This window comes from Myripristis murdjan, chromosome 18, assembly GCF_902150065.1.
Source record: "Myripristis murdjan chromosome 18, fMyrMur1.1, whole genome shotgun sequence".
NCBI classification, from domain to species: domain Eukaryota; kingdom Metazoa; phylum Chordata; class Actinopteri; order Holocentriformes; family Holocentridae; genus Myripristis; species Myripristis murdjan.
Window position 1 is genome coordinate 26,471,054 of NC_043997.1, and position 20,549 is coordinate 26,491,602.

Consider the following 20,549-nt stretch of genomic DNA (forward strand, 5'->3'; position numbering starts at 1 on the left):
AGCAAAAGGCTTTCATGATAAATCAAAGCCAAGCAACTCTTTTTACCTGGATTTCATACCAAGCATAATCAGATACTGCATATGATAGAATTTTATCATGAAAACTTACCAGATCTACCTGTGATGCATTTGTCTGTGCTTTTAGGAAGGCATGTGCAATTTTGCTCTGAGCCATGAGGGATCAACCACTGGATCATATTTCTTATTTGAACAACAATGCAACCTCAACCAAAATCACTTTGCTGTATATATATTCATGGTTATGGCTACAGAATACAGTTGACAGATATTTTTGAATATTGCCTGACATACTTATCTACTCAAAGGTATGTAATGTATACTTAGAGCATAATGTGAATTTATCTTTTGTTCCCATTAAAAATCACTATTTTCTTTGAACTCAGATCAGTCTGATACATTTTACTATAGAGGCAGCTATTAATTCATATCGTGAGGTTTCATATCAACTTAAAAAGGGTGGACAAGCTCTATTTCATCATAAAAAGCATGGTAAACTCAGTTCAAACGGAGGCACCCCTGCTGCTCTCCGCCTCACATCTCTCCTCAATAGCCTCTTTACGAATTCACCTTTTCTCCAGCACCTTCCCTCCTCGCTCTCCCCTCTTCCTCATTCCCTTTCATGCCCCGAACTCTATCTGTCTCTCTGACACCTCTCCTCCTTCTCTCACCCCTCTGTCCTTCATTTGCCCCTGTCCTCCGTCCCTCTCGCCCTCTCACCGCTCCCCTCTTCCTCCTCCTCCCCCTCCTCCTCCTCTGCTCCTTTCTTGTCTCCTTCCCTCCCCAGCTCCTCCATCTTAGCTCCGTCCTCGGTGGCAAGGTTTGTGCGCGTTCTGGTGATGTCACAGGTGGAGCTGTGTGCATGTGGGCATTAGTATGATATCGCTCCCCTTTGGTCTGTGTGAATGAGACGATCCACTAACTTGCTCACCCTCCCCACCTGCACGGACCCCCCACCCCCCACCACACACTTCCACTCGCATAAAGGAGTCAATTTGTCAGAGATGTCAGGGGTGCGAACTAACAGCCAGCCTCTCGCCATATGCCTGTGTGTGTGTGCGGGTGTGCACATGCGGTGTCCCTGCAGCACGGTGTGAACAAGTGTGTGCCAAGTGTACCAAGCAGACAAGTACACGTGTATATATAGGCACTGCATAGAGAGCTGCTGAAGACAATTTGAAGGTGCGACATTATGTGCGTTTTCCCAGCATATAGAGATGGTAACATGGCCCATATGTTAATTAATATCAGACAACACCTTGTGACTGTGTGTGTGTTTTCATGAGTGTCTAAGTGTGAGTGTGTGTGCACCCCTGCATGTCAGGGAGTGAGTGCATAAATCTGTTTTTTTGTGTGTTTGTGTGTGCGCGCGTGTGTGTGAAGTCTCCTCTCCATCCGGTGCCACCTGTGGAGTGTGATGACCAGTCTATTTGACAGGCGTCCCAGTCACAGCAGTGTCTCCGTCACCGTGGCGACTGGGTCACCAGAGTTAATTATTCTCAGCACTGGTCCGTCACGCTCCATACCGCAGACACACACATGCAGACACATGCTCACACACACACACACACACGTACGCATGTGACACACAAACAATCACACGTAAAGCAGCAACACAATTTTTTTCCATCTTTGACCTGGTTAAGCTTGACACCTCTTAAGTAAGGATGCTAAGCACCACACAAAAATGGAGATACATAATGCACACACACTCACACACACACACATGCACACAGCACGCTAAATGTACAGATTTCTACAGTTGAGCGTGAATGACAGTGGCTAATGAGAGCTAGTCTGCTTGCTAATTAAACTCTTGTCATACATTAATTACCATGTGCTTAAGTATATAAGGTCTTAATTGGGTGCTGGCTAATTTTCCCTTTAACCTTTACTTAACCAGGTCTTCTTTTTGGATTACTTTATCCTCAGAGAAAAATATGCAACTAGGGGGAAGAGGATTGAGCATTATATTCCAATTCCTGATTTCTTCTGTGTCATTCAGCTATAAAACAAAACTCCCTTTAGGCTATAAGACCACAGCAAGAGGGATGTACAGCTGGGTGCCGTGCAAGGCGCTATGTAATATTCGGTGAATATGACATACAGCATAATTCAATTTTAATTTGAAGCACTTACATAAGCACCATCTTTGCAAACAGAGCCTGAAAAATGAAATTAACTAGCTGGGTGGTTAATCAGCCCAGCAGTTATCACTGGTGTCCAGCTGGACTCAAAAGCTCAGCTTCTTTACTCATTTCACTGAATATCATGCTAATCCCTCTTATCATGGTCACTGTTATACTAGTCGGCCACTTCACTTCTGTAAAAAGTGTATTGTTTCTCAGAAGGCAAGAACCTGTTGGTATCATATTTCTGCCACAAGTGCTGTTGCTAGAAATTGATATACTGCTTAGAAAGTATTGAGCTTTATGAAATTAAGGAGCAGTTAGTAGGGATGGTCCCAAACTTTTTCTTTTGTCTCCAGCCCAAAAAAAATCGTAAAATGTTGTCATTTTATACTCTGATCAATTTAAAACCAAACCAAACCTGCATTTCTTTTATCATAAATGATCTCTGTTATGTTCAAAAACCAAAATATGAGAATAAATACCTCTCCATTACACTAACATTGCTGCTAAGCCTCAATGGATTACCACTTCAAGCATTACATGCAGCTGTTGGGCTGCTTTCTGTCTGTAGTTTAAGGTAATTCCTCACTGCAGGCATGATGTTGCGACTCCCCTCCCTCCTTTGGAGGAATTAATAAAACAAACGGATCGAGATTTGATCGTTGGTCACGTTGCCGATTCTGATCAGTCAAAATACACCTTGATCCAGTCTGATTCTGATCTTTGATAGACATTCCTAGCAATTAGTCTGGCAGTCATTAGGCTACAATACTGATATAAGGACAGGCGCTAAGATTATTGTTGCAAAATGAGATTTCCACCATTGGAAAAACAGTGGTACCTACTCATATAAATTGGGTAGCAGTGCAAATTGATATGCTTGACATGCTTTTACTAGACCCATTCCTCGAGATTTTCAGTGATGAACTTCATGTAATTGCTTTTTTGCCCTTAGTATAGATGTATACAATTTTTAAGTTAAATTTTCATATATACTTGAAAAAAAAAAAAATTACCTTAAGCTTGCCTCTTTGGCAGTCACAAAGGATGCTCACAAATTTAAATTCTGCTCTAAGCTTTAAACTCCGCTGTAAGCACCATTTTACTTATCTGTATTTTTGCACATTTACCTTTATGAAATTCAGTTTTGCTCCACGCTCAATCTAGTTATTGGACTGTTTTGACTTTTTTTTTTTTTTTTTTTTAATTTGCGTTTTTATTGAGCTGTGTATTTTTGCTCTCTGTGGTGGTGTCAGATTTCCCATGCGGGACAAATGTACTGAACTTAACTGATGTGCTATTTAGTAGACTACTACTAAATTTGAATTGATATACTACGGCTGTGGGTGGTCTAGTCATAATCTGTAAAAAAGGAGACGTCTCTTCCAAAGCCAGACACATGGGAACCAAGACTCAGAATTGATAACAGAACAAATCTCAAATTGGACATAAAAATTTATTGATTTTTTTTTTTTTGCCTTTTTTTCTGGCTTTGTTTGCAAATTGATGCTGTCGTTGGCCACAGGAGCTCCACAGAGGAACTGTTTAATTGAGAAGTCCCCCCCCCCCCCCCCCCCCCCCCCCCCCTTTTAAATGAATGCACAATGAATGGAACTACTTTGTTTACAATGGGAATTGAATTTATGATTTTCTATCTAAACAATAGAGCGAGCCCTGGCTTAGTTGTTAGTAGCAGAAGGTAGCCATATGTGAGTGGGCAGGGGGGATCGGAACATGCTCACACATGCAGGCTTGTGTACACACGCACACACACACACACACACACACAGACCATTTGTTGGAAGAGCCAGGCTGTTCAGGCACTGTTTCTAACCAACCATAGTCCAATGAATTACATTATTGCGCAATACTATTCACGGAGTGCACCAAATGTTCCAAATGCCTCTCTCTCTGTCTGCTGCCCTCCATCTCTCTCTACCTCTCACACTCTAGATACCACAGCAGGTTCACAGCTAAAAAAAAAAAAAATCCCAGGGCTCAAGACCAAATCCAAACAGCTTAAAAAAAAAAAAAAAAGCTCCTAATTTGGCAAAACAAATGAGCGTCTTCACAACTGTGAGCACGTCAAGCGAGGGATATGCAAATGAGAGCTCCATGCGCCTTGGAGTGAGCGTGCCAGATGCTGGTAAACCCCCCACCCGTCAACCCCTTTACCCCCCCGTGGGTGGGTAGCGCAGAAGATCTCGCAGCGTGGGGCGAGAAAAAGAGGGGGAGCATCGAAGGCGAAGCGTTTTAGTGCGGTTTGATTCTTCACAGATGACTTTGGCAAGGACCCCGGTTTGGCTTAGGGTGCGCAAGGTACATTTATAGGAGAGCTTTAAGCCAGCCAGTAATTTCTAATGTAACACTAGTCATGCTGAAAGTATTTTTGGAGCGTGTAGATGTGAGCGACTAGAAATTAAATGTGGGCTTTCCTTGTGTAGCTACTGGCAACCTCAACAGCTGACATCTCATTGACGAGGATTTAGTGGAAGGTAACCTCGCTTCACCTTTAACTCAGTTTACCAACCTCTTTGGATGTGAAACAGAGTTCACCAACCTAGATTAGATGAAGCTTAAGTAATCCTTAAGGACGAAATTGGGTCATTTTTAGCAGCAGAGTATAGGATGTAGATCAGAATCGAGCAAATGTAAGACTGAGGATAGTAAAACAATAAACAGCTGTCAAAATATCAAAATGGGCAGATAAATGTTCTGAATGGGCCTTTGGTGATCAAACATGAAAAAACAGTTCTAGTTACCAAATTAGGAAAGTGATCAAAAGCACATTATAAAAATTATGAGCCAGTCATCTGTCAGCAGAAGGTTAGCGCCACAAGCCACAATGTCATTTCTGACATTTTGTTTGGAATTTCACAGCCTTTTCCATTTCATAGCAGCAACACAGGCTACAATGGAAACAGTTTTCTTCCACTACCAGGGGAAATATGACAGTAAGAAGCAACTAATTGTCATTACTTTTTGGATAAAACTTGGTAACATGGGAAGGCCAGCTATGCCATGCAGCCAAATGAACAAGCATGCGTTATATTGAAATTTTACTATTTGTATGCATTCTGCGCATTTTTACATGCTGTGCAGTTTCAGAAAATCTCAGTAGTTTGCTTCATTTCAATCGGCCAACGACCAACTAAATTGATTATTGGTGGAACATAACCCATAGATCGGTGCATCCCTAATGGCATCCGGATATTTTGAAACTAATATAGCAAATAAATAAATAACTAATGATGCAGCATCTCCACTGACGGAGTAACAGGTTAAACGCAAACATGCAACTGTGTATCACTAGCTCTCGACATGCACAGAAAGCTGCCGCTTGCATATTAGCATCCACAGATGGAAGCAGCATAAATGCTATGTCCAGAAATGTCTACCAGCTCACATGCAATGATGCGTTCATGAATATGCATGTCATGTGCACCGACTTTCTTAAACTGAACTAAACAAGTAAACTGAGTGTTTACTTGTAATCCATGTTATGAAAATAGGATATTTGTAAGTAAATGAATCAAAAATGTGTTCACTTGATGACTGCTCGCTGTCGAGGACAAAGGCATGACAGCTCATTGTGCTTGTAGGAATATTTTCAGAGGATTTACACTGACTCTCAAGCACAGCCTTTAGATGGATCTCTATTAGTGCTGCTTAATCTGCCACACGGGGAGATGAGAATACTGTATATACTGTACACTCGCCTGTCCCGAGGCATACAGCAGTTAATGCACTATGGGAACACACAGTCCGTGTATTTGCATATGCATGTGTAGTGCATTAGTCACATGCTTCTGGACCCTATATACATCAGCATCTGTGTCTGAACCTGTAAACTGACGTCACACTGCCTGACTGCATTTGAACAACAAACAGTTAGAACATTTGCTATTGTGCAGCTGGACATAAGTTATGGGTTTAATAGTGTTCATGCATCTGTTTGCTCTGCATGTGTGTGTGTGTGTGTGTGCATGTGTGTGTGCCTGTGCTACCCACCTACTGTAAAACAAACAGATGAATCACAGCTACACTGTGCAGTAAGCCCAAGAGGCTAGCAGCTACTGTGGCTAACTAGGTATTGTTGCATATAAAGCGCTGTCCCTCTTCCCTCCCTCTCCTGCCAACCTGTGTCAAACTGCTCCCTTGCCAGCACACACACACACACACACTGAAAGCTGTTAGCTGCCATGTTGTTAGAGCAGGTGCTCGCATGGCATGGCGGTACCCACAGGGCTCGGAGGCCGCAGACACACACCGGATCCACCACCAGTTTTCCTCTACCTCCATGTTCTGCCCGGCGACCGCTCTCTAGTGCCCAGCCCTGATTATTATTGGCCGCTGTAATTAATTACTGGGCCTCAGCAGCCGGTTGCCATAATCCAGGATCACTCCCCAACTCCAACCGTGTCAGTCGGAGTTTCAGCCGTCATGGCTGCTGTCCCTATTAGACAGCCAGAGGGGGGACAGCACTTGGGACATCCCTCTCTAGAAGGCATCTCTGCAAAGGACAAAATATGGTTTTGGAGCAAACTGACATGTCGAGGTCAGCCACTTGGCTCTGTCCAGTCTTGATTTGGCGTGATGCTGAAGATTAGCATAAGGTCCAGTGTTAAAGTCATTGATTTAGCTCAGTAAACAAACCATCAAATTATTTAGCCATTAAATTATGTTGTCAGTTTTCAACCATGAAACCTCCTATGGGAGTCCCACTGCATAATAAATAATAGCGCCCTCCACAGCCCTGAGTGGGCCATGATTCTTGTCCACATCTATAAAACATATGGGTTTATGAGGAGGAAATTTGTCCTGTCCTCATGATCAGAGGGCTTTTGGTGCCTGCCCACATGGTACGAGAGAGAGAGAGAGACACACACACACACACACTCACAGGCACTGAGATTTAGGAGGAGAGTAGATGAGTATTGAACATCGAATATATCTCACTGAAAATTGCTCCCATGGGGAGAGAAAGAAGAGGGAGCAAGGGCTAAAGAGGAGGCAGAGCAGAGAAAGCCAGTTGGTGATGGCAGGGAGGCTGAAGGAGGCAGAGAGCCATGGAGCTTTGCTCTCCCTCGACGCTCGCGGCGTGCGGATTTGCGTCATCCTATAAAAACTGGTTTTATTGTTACCCCCGCCCCACCCCCACCCCCCACCCGTACCTCAAATTACAGCACGGGCTGCGAGAGAGGATCAAACGAGCTGCACTGTCTTATTCATTTTTCATGGCGCCGTATTGAGGAAGGGGAGGAGAAGAGGGAGAGACGGAGCGAGAGAGGCAACAAAACTGAAAGGCTGAGGGAACGACGGGAAAAAAACCCACATATCAGAGTAACCTACTTTTTCACACTGCGCCTCTCAGTGCATATGTAGGAGCTTAACGAGCGACATGCACACACACAGCAACACGCACACGCCAACACGCTTTGCTGGTAATTGCTGCAGTTGGTGCGCAGGAAGCATGCAGCGCGGCGCCCCGGGGTGGGAGTAACACGCAGCCCTGGAAACAAAGGGAAAGAAACGGGGACACGTTTTGTGGCGGCAAAACCCGTCCCACCGGCGCCGCGCGACGACGCGCCACCCAGGACCGAGTGTGACCTGCCCCCCCTCCCACGCACAAGTACACACACACACCAAGTGGGGAGAAGTCTCCCAGGCCTCCTCGTCTCCCCTCACTCCTTTCCTCCTTCAGTCATTCTTCAGTTGCTGTTGAGCAGTGGAGCCGCCGCTCTCTGCTGGCACCTCATTATTTCCTCCGGAGCCGAGGGGCAGAGGCCCCTGATTCCTCAGATGCTGAGATGGAGAAAGAGAAGAGAGACGAATAGAGAGAGAGAGAAGGAGGAAGAGGCAACGGCGTTCGATATCCCACTGTGCTGCTTCGCACTGCTGTGACACCTCAAACATGCCTCTGTCTCACACACACACACACACACACACACACACACACACACACAGACTGAAAGACAGCGACAGCAGAGGAGGAGGAAGGAAGCAGGAGACGAGGGAGAGAAAAGGGTGAAGGAACAGATGATAGCACTCATACCGAGCGGAGAGACAGAAGATGGCGAGAGGAGAAAAGACAAGAGATGGAGCCAGAGAGGCAATAGAGAAAGAAGAAGAGAAAGAAAGAGGGAGTGGAGAGGCGTGTGGAGGCAAGACGGAGAAGCGGGAAGAGAATGAAACTTTTTGCGGGCTCACTTTTTTTTTTTTTTTTCTTGCCAGCAAGCCCTGCAGTCGCTTGAGAGACGCAGGAGTGTTTGTGTCGCTGCAGCCTGTCCAAACGAGCAGACCTCATTCAGTCAATCAGAGCAACAGATACTCAGTGCTGAGGCCTCCTCGTCACCTACCACTGCCATGCACACACACACATATGCACCATGTATGCTCAATCTGACCATACTGTGTACGTGCTTACATCATCATACCCATCAGAGCTTCACCACCCTCCACACCCACTCACACATGCTGACCATGTATATTCATGAGAGCGTCTTCCTTCTCTCCCCCCCGTTCTAAAACAAACAGCTTTTCTAGATGAGCTCAGCTATAGATTAAAGCACTGGATGAATATTCATGGCACATGCTAATAGGTATCGCAGAGGAAGGAGGGAAGGAGGGGAGGGGGAAAGAAAGAGATAAAGGAGGAAGAAGATCAGGGCGAGAGAAAAAGAGTGTTTAGGGGTATAACTTGTTATTAATAAAACTGATTATAATCTGAGGATTATTCTCACCGTGCCCTTTCTTTTGATATTTCTCCCACACCCTCTCCTTGGCTTCATAAGATTCAGCAAGTCTTACTGTTGGTGGAGCGCGTCGAATTAAATTAATTGGAGGGCAGAGAAGACCAAAATAGATGAGGAGGGCAGAGGAGAACAACCGGCGAAGATAGTAACAGCGACGGTTGACGTGCCCCCCCCCCCTCCTCGTTTTGGGAAAGCCTAACAGACAATCATACCGTCCGTGACGCAACAGCCGCTCATGTGTCACACCGGCCATCTGTCAGAGACAACAAGCTCAGGGTGGCAGCTCTCCAAACTCTCCTCTCTCTCCCTCTCTCTCCCTCTCTGCCACTTCATTTCTACGTATCTCTCTCTCTGTGACTCAGAGTTCATAGCTGGCCATTACCATTACCATGTCCCCAGCTGGCCCCTGCCATCCTGCTCACTGTCAGCCTTGGTCGTCACCACATTATAACCGTGGCTATATCTACCTGTGCTAATACCATAATTAGAGCTGGACCTGTTGTTTAGCACTGCAGCTATACTTGTGCCTGTCACTACAAATAGTACAACTAAAGCCAAAACTGTGATTAACTGTACCTTTAACTGCAATTATAATTACTATAATAAACATGACTTCAAGAAATCATCAATAAATACAACTATACATCAGTAAATACAAGTATAGATAGAACTATGTCTGCAACTACGACTACAGCTACAGATGTAACCATAACTGTTACCACAATTTAATAAAGTAAATCTCCTACATTAAAGTGATGACACAGACATATTAATAAAGACCCTGCTGGCTCTGGCCTATTCAATGGAGCAGATACAGCACAAATAAGTGACAGTGGTGTCACTGTAACAGTATAACATTAATAGAGCCAGCCAGTATGTGCAGCATCACTAGTCGGAGTTCATTAGTGGCTGCTCTGCCAAATCAACTTTGGTCTCTCATTTAACTGCAAAAACTCAAAATCTTACCAAGATTATTTGTCTTATTTCAAGTCAAAAATGTCTTATTTCTAGTCAAAATATCTCATTACACTTAAAATAAGACATGATCACCTCAGAAGTAACTTGTTTTTAGACAATTGTCTCTTGTTTCAAGTGAAAATTTGCTTGAAACAAGTGAAAATTTGCTTGTTTCATTGGCAAAATTTGTTTCTTGTTTCTAGCTAATTTTCACTTATTTCAAGTGAATTTTCACTTTTTCCACTGGCAAATTTTGCCAATGAAACAAGCAAATTTTCACTTGAAACAAGAGACAATTGTCTAAAAACAAGTTACTTCTGAGGTGATCATGTCTTATTTTAAGTGTAATGAGATATTTTGACTAGTAATAAGACATTTTTGACTTGAAATAAGACAAATAATCTTGGTAAGATTTGGAGTTTTTGCAGTGTTTGATTAGTTAACTTATATTTAAATGGCCTCAAAAAGATGACTTCTTGCTGATTGTGATCCTGATCACTAAAAGAGCATCAGAGGCGAATCAGGAAAGCATGATTGGATCTTGCTCCTCCAGAATCACCTGCTTTTACTGTGGTTGATGTTGCAGTGGGCCAAATCTAGATTCAACTCTTGTAAGAGACACAACATCTCTTTTGTCTTGAGGTCTAATAGACTCGGGAATCAAAAAGCTTGTCGCTTTTCATACAGCGGTTCTTCTCTCCCAGTCCTTTTAGTTAGTATTTTAATGGGATACTTCCTTCATCTGGCCCAGGGCTGAAGTCCAACTGTGCTGCTAATCAAAATCCAAGTGCCATCAGCCTGCACACCAGTGGCATCGTGCCGTAGCCCCCATTCATTTCCACCTTGGCGTCATTCACTTGCCCAGTTAACACGTGTTCACTCCATCTCACAAACTTTACACACAGAGTTGAGCCTTGCTCTGCCCATATGCCCCTATAGGTTCTTCTTGGACCTAACCAACCCCCACCTCCCTGCCTCTCTGGCCTATTTGACCTGATGTGCCCCAGCCCCCCTGCGTTAAATATGGCACTATGGGACAGTGAGTGACAATGATAATGGTGATGACGAGGATTTTATCATGGGTCGATAAAACACTCAGGAAAAGTTGATCGCGGTGAATTTTCATCATCGGGATAATCATGATAAACATGTTTTTTTTTTTTTTTTTCTCATTGTGATTGCCAGCTGGGTGTTGAGAAGAGTTTTAGTGTTTTTCACTAAAAAGGAATTCACTAAAAGAAGATGTGTGTCCTTGCGATGCAATAAAAAATATTTGTTTCTTGATAAAAGGTAAGGTTAAGTAATTCCATTATGTTTTAGTGCCATTTTATCAGTTTCAAGCATATTTTGATGATCACTGGGATAATACTGTGAATCGCAGTTATTCTGGCGAGGCTAATTGTGACATGAAATTGTCATATCAATGTTTATGGCACCATGCCATCTGATCATCTCCTGATCTTAGCCAAGGGCCACATTTATGTTACATTCTAGACATTTAGCAGATATCCTCATTGAGAGCAGCTGACAATAACATTGCAAAAAATATTCACCAGTCATGTGGTGGAGTGGGGAGGCTAGATATTAGTAAGCATGGCGTGTACACACACAAAAGCACTGCATATGTAGTGAGATGTCTGTAGTTTTAGAATTATAAAAAGCATATATTGTTTATTGATCACTTAAATATTGTGTCATTTGACAGCTTGTAAATTTGAGTTAAATTTCACAATAATGCAACTGTTACATTTGTTTTTATGTATTATATACAGCCTAATCAACATCACCCATGACTTGAAGTGAATGATTTTCTCATTGGTGTGAATTAAAATGTTTAACAGCTTCCAGGTAAATGTTTTTCCCTGACTGACTGACCTGCTTTTGTGTTCAAATCTAGGAGTGTGCCTCAAAACACCTGTTCTGACCAAATTGAATTACATATTGTGAGAAAGTCTTAAAAGTTGTGAGACTCGCTCCTGTCCCTTCCATACTGTGGTCCAAGGTCAGAACCACTTAGAAGGCTGTAAAATATTTATTAAATGTGGAACGTGTTTAATGGCGGCATTCCCTGCCAACTACACCGCCCCCTCCCTGGAGCGTTTCACAGAGCCTTTGGCGGCGTCCTCTAGCCCAGAGAGGAGCTTTCCCCCCTGGGGTAGTACCATGGTGTCCTCTGCCTCTCCTGGATGCTCCCACTGGAGGTCCTGGGGAGTGGGAGTAAGCGGCTCAGAGGCTGTCATTAGTTGAGGCGGGTGGAGGGGCTCGAGCGAGATTTAGACCCGGTGATTTATAGAGGGGACCAGAGGGAGAGAGGGAACGGCAGGTAATCAGAGCACAAGCTGCTGGGCAGTGTGTCTGCATGTGTGTGTGGGTGAGAAAAATAACAGAAAAAATAAGACAGAGAGAGAGAGAGAGAGAGGGAGAGAGAGAGGTCTGCTTGCAGGAGATGGCTGAGATCCTCTTTGGGTGAGAAGAAAGCGTCCAGAGTATTTTGCCAGACAAGTCAGACTAAGTGATGAGGCTGTGTGTGTGTGTGTGTGTGTGTGTGTGTGTGTGTGTGTGTGTGTGTGTGTGTGTGTGTTGTGGAGAGGCAGTGCCGTCAGCCTGTGATTAATCTACCACTGTCAGTCTAATTACCACCCATGCCCCTGCGTGTTCCTCAGCCCTGCTGCAGACGCGCTGACCCACACCGGAAACCGAGCGCTCCCCACGCAAATTAAAGCCCTGTAAATATTTGCTTTTAACTCTTGCCGTCACATTGTTTCCAATTTGGCGCTCCGGTGGGCCGCAACCCCAGAACCCCTCCCTCCACCCCCCCCCCCCCCCCCCCACCAACCCTCTGCACACTTCATGCACATATCACCACCAATGAGTGTGTGTGTGCACTTGTGTTATGTGTGTTTGCATCTGCATGCTGTCTACAAGTTAACTGACAGCGCCTATACTGTCTCTCCTCCCCCCACCCCACCCCCCGTACCCCATGCTCCCATTGTGTCTGTATTGTGGCTGGCAGTCTATCAGCCCATTTTCTTCCACAGTCCAGCCTTTTCAGCCCAGTCGAGTCTCTATAACGCCTCAGTGAATAGGATTTGGGGAGAAGAGAGAGAGACATGAATCAGAAAGGCTGAATAGAAACTGCACATTTTGTTAAAAAAAAAAAAAAATCTGCAATATTGCAAAAATGTTGATTTATGCTGGCTTGAGGCAGATATTTTTTTTTTGTTTTTTTTTTTCCCACAAGGAAATTGTCATGAATAGTGATGGAAAAGCGATGCATTTGTCAAATAAAAAATTCAGATCAGAACAACGAATGGCCTAAAAGTGGTTTTGGACATTTTGAAATGTCTAAAACAGCTATCCACCACAGTCTCCGTCTCTTCTTTCCTTGTAAGACGTATGTCATGATTGCATGGTCATTAGACGGTACGCTGGAATATTACCAAATGCATTTCACTTTTCATCTTCAGATGGCTTGAAATATGCAAAAAGTGTCTGAAATTTGCTTGACAGCCACATGGAAGTATACAGCGAGCCCCCAGAGTAAATAAGCACTGGTTGTTTGCATGTCACAGTGATTAGGATAATGCCAGCTGAATGTATTGGCACAAAGGAAACTGATGATGTGTTTTATAAAGTAGTGATGGAGATAGCCAGCTGAAAAATTGGAGGGGTCGTGTCTCCATCCACGAATGGGATCCATGAGAAATTGTCTGATGACGAGGGGAAGAGGAAGATAGATTTGGTCACGTAAAGAAAACAAAAAGCACGATTTCACAATTTATCCATGGCTTTCTTTAACTAGGCTGGAGCACATTCATCTTTCGTAGATTGCTGATGTTTTTCTGAAGAGCTAAACAATGCGATTTCCGCTACAGTTGGCCTAGCAGGAGCTGATTCCTATCGTTCTTGGCTTACTCTTTACATCACTCCCACTTCTTGCCCGTACCCTTTAACCTCTCTGCTGATCTCAGAGCTGTGTTCGATTCCTCATCTCCCGAGCAGACAAAGAGAGGGATGGAGAGATGAGAAATAATGAAATAAAGCATTGACAGGGGCGTGAACAAGCACTGACCTGCCCGTGGGCTCTTTGCTATTTGAAGCCCACACGAAAGCTGTCAGCCGGATGGTAAACACACACACAGACGCGCAGTGGCCACCTACCCCACCTATCGGCATCGCCGTGGCACCCAGAGAAAAGAAACAGCTTTCTGCTCAGCCAATCGTGGGCCGCGAATCGTGCTGATTCAACGACCGTCAGACTTTGAAAGCTTGCAGGTAATGAACGTGTGGTCATGCTGTGTGTGGTTTTGAATTTGCACATGTTTAGAACGAGCAAACAAACCCATGCAATTTGAACAGTCGCACTCCCACATACGCTCCTGCAGGCGTTCACGTTATTCTGACCGCTCTCGAGTTCCCTGCCATTCGATCTGGCTGCCTCTCTTCCCGTCCACCACCTCAAGACATTTTTAGACTTCAGCTCCTCTGTTGTTGACCCGCGCTGTCTGGCACCTTCACCTGTTGTAGTCCCACTATTAGCCTATACCAAGTCAGGTTATTATCTATCATTAAGGTGAACCTGGGCCTCACAGTGCACTGGCAGACTGACTGGAAGCACAACACGGAGAGAGGCAAGCAATTACATGTGAGGCTGTGGTCGGTGATTCTGCCGCTGTATTGCAGTGGAATTGGATGGAATTGGCTTTAGTGGGATTGAGATTGGGGTTGATTCGATTCTGTCTCTGTGATCTCCAAGTTGATTCGAGCCACTGCTACAAAACCCATTTTAAGCTGCTAAACTGTGACAATGACTGGTCAAAGCAGGGCTCTACTGCTTAGAGAGACTGTCCTGTTACCATGAGGTTGCAGATGTATGTCACATAAGCGTCCATAATTGTTACCCACTGTTATAGCTCTTATAAGTTGCTCTGGAAGCTTCAGCTTAATGCCCATTTCAATGATAATTTGAATAATTTCCACACGTAGAACTGATTTGTGCTCTCATTCAGTGATACAAGTCGATGCAGGAATACAGTCTATAGATGAGAATGGTCAACAATTAAAAAGAGCCTTAATATCCCGCAGGAACTGTAGAAAGAAATGCGGTTGAAATTCCACTTTCCTCCAGAGGTTTTTTGGCACACATCCGGATGAGCAGTACCCAGTGGAAAGCCAGAGAGCCAGTGAGAGAGAGAGGGTGGGATGGAGGAAAAGGTGAGGGGAAGATGCAGAGAGGCATAGTTTTATATTGATGGCCTGCCATTGTAGGGCCTGTGTGGTCCCCCTGTTTCCCTCAGCCTCCTGAGGGTTGAGGAAAAACATTATTCTGATGATTCTCTCACAGATGAGTCATGTATGAGTGTGTGTTGGCATGGCTCTGTGGCAAAACATCCCTGTGTGTGACGGCACGCATGCATTTTGGAAAAAGCGTGCCTTATAATGTGTGCCTGTGAGTTTGACGGTGTGTTCCTGCCTTCCTGCCTGAAGCCACACACAGTGAGAGAGACAGCACTCCCACTGGTGTGTCATCTCCTATATGGCTCTGTTGCCATGCCCCCTCCCTCCTCTCACTCTCTCTGCTTCATCAATCACTTCAGCTCTCCTGCTGGTCACAGCAAAGCCAGACCAATTAGGTGCTCTAATTGAGCCAATTAGCCAATTAGACATTCAGACGCACCCCGAAATTCTGGAGGTCCCTCCAGGCATATTTAAGCCTGCCTTGAATATGGGACTTTGGATGGTTACCAGGGATGTCTGGTTGTCCACTGCCCGCTGGGTCTGGGGGTGTGAGCCTACTGTCCACAAATCTGAGAGGCAGAACCTCTGGGGTCTGTGAAGAAGCACCTCATGTCATTTTTACTCCAGAACACTTCTCATCTGACTCTTGATTTATTTATTTGAGCTCTTTATCAGCTCTGGGGCCTGCTTCCTTTCCTTCTTTTTTGTCATTTCTCTCTCATTTTTCTCTCCCTGCTTTTTGGTACTTTTTCCCCCTCTCCCTCTTCATCCCTGCCTCTCTGTCTGCCCGCCTCTCTCCCAGTCTCTTTTATGTGTTTTGGAGGATGAAAGTTTAATGGTAGATGTTTGGTGTCTGGGTGTCTGTGTGGGTGGGTTGAGGGCCCGTCCCTGGGTGCAGCATGAGGCAGGCCGGCCTGTACACTCTCTATGGTTTAATTAGAGCACACGTCGTGTTGCCTGCTCCGCCATGAGAGCATACACAGCCAGACACACGTTCACGCACGCGTGGGCAGAGCAGCAGAAGTAGACACTGGGAGGAACAGAGGCAGGCACAAATACGTTTAGGCTGAGCATACTGTACCCAAAGAAGACAATGAGCGATTACAGAGGCGCTGCATAGTGAACATTTAACACTCGCTCCCAATTACCGGCCTCTGAACGAACACAAATGTGTTTTCATTACACTTCACCCCCACATGTTCGGTTTAAATCAACTGGAGAATATCCTCCCCTCTTAAACGTTGTTGTATATAAGGAGTTTTATTATTACATGAACAATTCTCCTTATTTGTGCGTCTTTCATCAGTGTGGCTGTGATTGCTAGCCAGCTCATCAGCCTATACATTCTAATTATCCGCCGTCTTGCCTTGGGACACTTGTCTCCCATACTTTGAAATTCAAACAGCTTCACTGGCAGTGGGAAAAGCAAAAAACAACAACAACAACAATAACTACAACGACAAGAAAACGCTTCAATGAGTGCAGGCGATGCTATAATACTGTTAATGATGACTTTAAATGGGACAATTATGAGAAATAAAGCCATAACAAGGGACAAACTGGGGAGAAGAAGCTTATATAGTCAACGCTTATTAGCCCACTCCTGTTGCTAATGGCGGCGAGGACGGGAGAGAGAGAGAGAGAGAGAGAGAGAAACACAATGGCTGGGTTTGAAAAGCAGAGACACACTGCTAATGCTTGTGTGTGTGTGTGTGTGTGTGTGTGTGTGTTTCTATGCATGAGAGATCTCTGTACATCCTGTCTTGTTCCTATATGCTCCCACTCTGCGTTGATGACGTTTGAAGTGAGCGTCTTGCACAATTACATAACATTACCCAAGAATGTTGGGAGCGTATAATCTCTTTCATGCTTCCTGCCTTTCCGACTGCAGGCCTATTACATGTGGATTTGTACATTCGAACAGTAGATTACATGAATGAGTGTACGTGCTCACTCATTCATGCTCGGATCTATTAAGACGTGTGTGTATTTGTGTGTGTGTGTTTGCGCGTGCAGGCCAGATCTAAAGTGTCCAGGGCTGTTATAAGCTGCTTACAGGCGCACATTATTGACCTTTGACCTCAGTGGGCAGTGAAAGGCTCAGCCCAACTAATCTCTAGCCTCTGGTCCTCTTCCACACTGTGTACTGTACTATTATCTCCACAGTCAGCATCAAAGCCTATAGGAAATTAATCACCATAAAAATAGAGGCATCAATAGTCGTGCTGCTAGATTAAGACGCTTGCCTACATTAGCTCTCTCCAGGGATGTGTGTGCGCTAGCCTTAAGCTGGCAGGTTAAATACAGTTCACCGGGAGTGATTTGGTGCATGTCCTCATGCAGGTCAGACCAGGACAGGAGAAACTTCAACTCTAGTTTAATGTTTTCATCTATAATAGATACAGAGATTTCTTCAGAGATGAGCTCTTACATGGAGTAGCAGTGCGATGTGAGATTCCTCGGGACGATTGCGGGCTCAGAACGTGTCAGAGTTTGTTAAAACACGGGGAAGGAAAGTGCGTTCAAGTCGACTCGCTGTGTTGTGTTGACGCTGTGGTTTGGCGTTTGGGTTTCCTCTGCCACAACCACATCTACTGTCCAACACACACACACACACGTTCACTGCAAAAACGCAAAATCTTACCAAGATTATTTTTCTTATTTCAAGTCAAAAATGTCTTATTTCAAGTCAAAATATCTCATTACACTTAAAATAAGACATGATCACCTCAGAAGTAACTTGTTTTTAGACAATTTTGCTTGTTTCATTGGCAAAATTTGCCAGTGGAAAAATTGAAAATTCACTAGAAACAAGAAACAATTTTTGCCAATGAAACAAGCAAATTTTCACTTGTTTCAAGCAAATTTTCACTTGAAACAAGAGACAATTGTCTAAAAACAAGTTACTTCTGAGCTGATCATGTCTTATTTTAAGTGTAATGAGATATTTTGACTAGAAATAAGACATTTTGACTTGAAATAAGACAAATAATCTTGGTAAGATTTTGCGTTTTTGCAGTGTTGAAGGTCTTTTTCAGCAAGTCCAAAGTGCAATATGAAGCCTCTTATTGACTTGATCTCAACAATACCCTCCGCTATCTCAAGTTTTACTGTGCCTCTTTCATTTACATCACTTTCATTTGAGCAAATGTGTTTGGCAACAGTTTAAGGGAATATGTTACACTGGCAACGTTTTAATGGAATATGTTTCTGTCGGAGATAAGCTATAATCTCTCTTATCTCTCTCTCTTTCTCTCCCTCATTCCCCTTTGCCTCTTTCTCTCTCTTTCTCTCTGTCTCTCTGTTTTACCCACCCCCTCTCCCTCCCTAAATCTCATCCTCTCCACCCTTCGTCTCTCTTCCCTCCTTCTCCTCCTCCTCCTCCTCTCTCACCCCGTTCTGCAGGGTTCAGCGGCTGATAACTACATCGATCCGGATCAGTGAGCTAAACTGAACAGTCTGGATAAGAAGGAGCCAGTAGGGATGGAACGTAACAGAACTGCGGACTGGGAAGCATTTCGGACCATCTTCACACAGCATCAACACTGACCTGGCACCGGCACTGGCACCGAGGGCAGACCTCCTTCCCAAACCCCCCAACGATTTCCCCCCTAGCAGACCCTGGGTTACACTGTCTCACCCTCCACCTCACCTCAACTACTCCGCTTTGGAGCCCTTATCAAACCTTAAACTCCTCTTAGTCTTTGAAGGTCTGCCTGCTTTTGTTGTTCTTTGAGCATTTAATCCCCTACTTACCCTGTAAATTCTAGATTATTGGTTGTAATCCATATACAGACGAGAAGGACAGAGGTATTTTCTGTTCTGCACCCTGTCTGGACCCAGTCAGACCATAAGAACAGAACAGACCCAGTCATGTACCTCTTCCCAGTTTCTCTAAGTAAACGAGGTGGGTGGGGTATGTCGGCTCGGCCACGGCCCCTTAGCCTCATTGCAGACGGGTGCCTGCTGGGTGCGCTGGGCTTGGCGCTTCTCCTCAGCCTGGCCTCCTGCCAGAAGATGGACCTTTCCAAGCATCCCATGGTCACCACCAACTATGGCAAGTTAAGGGGAATCAAGAAAGACTTGAACAACGAGATCCTCGGCCCTGTGGAGCAGTACCTCGGAGTGCCCTACGCCACCGCGCCCATTGGCGACCGCCGTTTCCAGCCGCCTGAAGCCCCAGGGTCCTGGCAGGAGATCCGCAACGCCACCCAGTTTGCCCCCGTGTGCCCTCAGAACGTGCACGGTGTGCTCCCAGAGATTATGCTCCCTGTGTGGTTCACGGACAACCTGGACGTGGCAGCGGGCTACATTCAGAACCAGAGCGAAGACTGCCTCTACCTCAATATCTACGTGCCCACGGAGGATGGTAAGTGGATAGGGGGCAAGGGAGGGGCTGGCAGAGGGTGGGAGTTGATTGCTAACTTCCAACCTGTAGGGATTTAGTGCGGTGGGTAACGCTGAGAGCAGCGAGTAGATAATTAGGACCACTCATAAAAGAGGGAAGCCTTGGGATTCAGTCAATGTGGAATAAAAGTCTGGAAAATTCCAGTTAATATTTTCATTCTTTTTTTGGTTCATGCTCTTTAAATGTCACACAAAAATCCATATGCTTATTGAAGATAGTGACTATGAGTTTTGCATTGGGGGGAGTGTGTGTGGAGGACTAATATACAAAGGGGATGGTACTATGCAAAGAATTTCACGGAGGGTCAAAGGATTTTTCAATTACCTATTTCTGGTTGTACCTACCATTCAAGGTGTTATAAAGCAAGAGAACAAAGGCCAACGCTGAAGCAGTTACCAGGTACTTTATGAGGAAAGGATTAGGTGACATTTGACTTTTCATATTTTTTTTACTGTCAAGAACCCTCTTCTCCCAACTCAGATCCTATTTCAGACATTTTTGTCTGTCTGGGCACTATTAGGTATGTGAGCAATAAAAGAGAAATATTCCCATTTTGTCTGGAGGTGTGATATCTCATAAAAAGTACAAACTTTCTTCACCTCTCTCTCTCCTTGCCTAGAGTATTGTAGGAAAAGTGGCACATTTGTCTTTTCATTTTTATACCTCTCACATAGGCTGCAGAGAATAGCGGAAATTGCCACCTTTCAAAGAAAAAAGGACCTCAAAGAATCACTTTGGTGGTTTTTCCATGTAGAAATGTGGTATATCAACATGTTTTTGCACTGACCTCAAAACAACCCGAGGTCTCTCGAAAGCAACTTTTTAGTTGACATTTGTACGAACACAGCTTGTCTTGCTGAAAACATAAGTGTGTACTTAATAAGCACAGAAGAGTCAGTTTAAGGAAAACAATTCCGCGACCAAAGAACACCATGCCCTCTGTTTTGACATAACACCAGACAGCGCTTAAACAGCCTTGCACCGCACAAACTCCCAAATGTGCTGTGTGTGTGTGCGCGTGTGTGTTTTTATTCACCAATG

At 44.6% G+C, this 20,549-nt stretch overlaps 1 protein-coding gene across 1 annotated transcript in view; it reads left to right on the forward strand.

Moving 5' to 3' along the window:
* nlgn2a (neuroligin 2a) overlaps window positions 1–20,549 on the forward strand; it is a 195,931-nt gene that overhangs the window by 46,492 nt on the left and 128,890 nt on the right. The window contains exon 2 of the mRNA XM_030076148.1: window positions 18,506–19,469. Coding sequence (XP_029932008.1) covers window positions 18,974–19,469 — 496 coding nt within the window. The 5' untranslated portion in view covers window positions 18,506–18,973. The remainder of the gene's footprint in view (window positions 1–18,505; window positions 19,470–20,549) is intronic.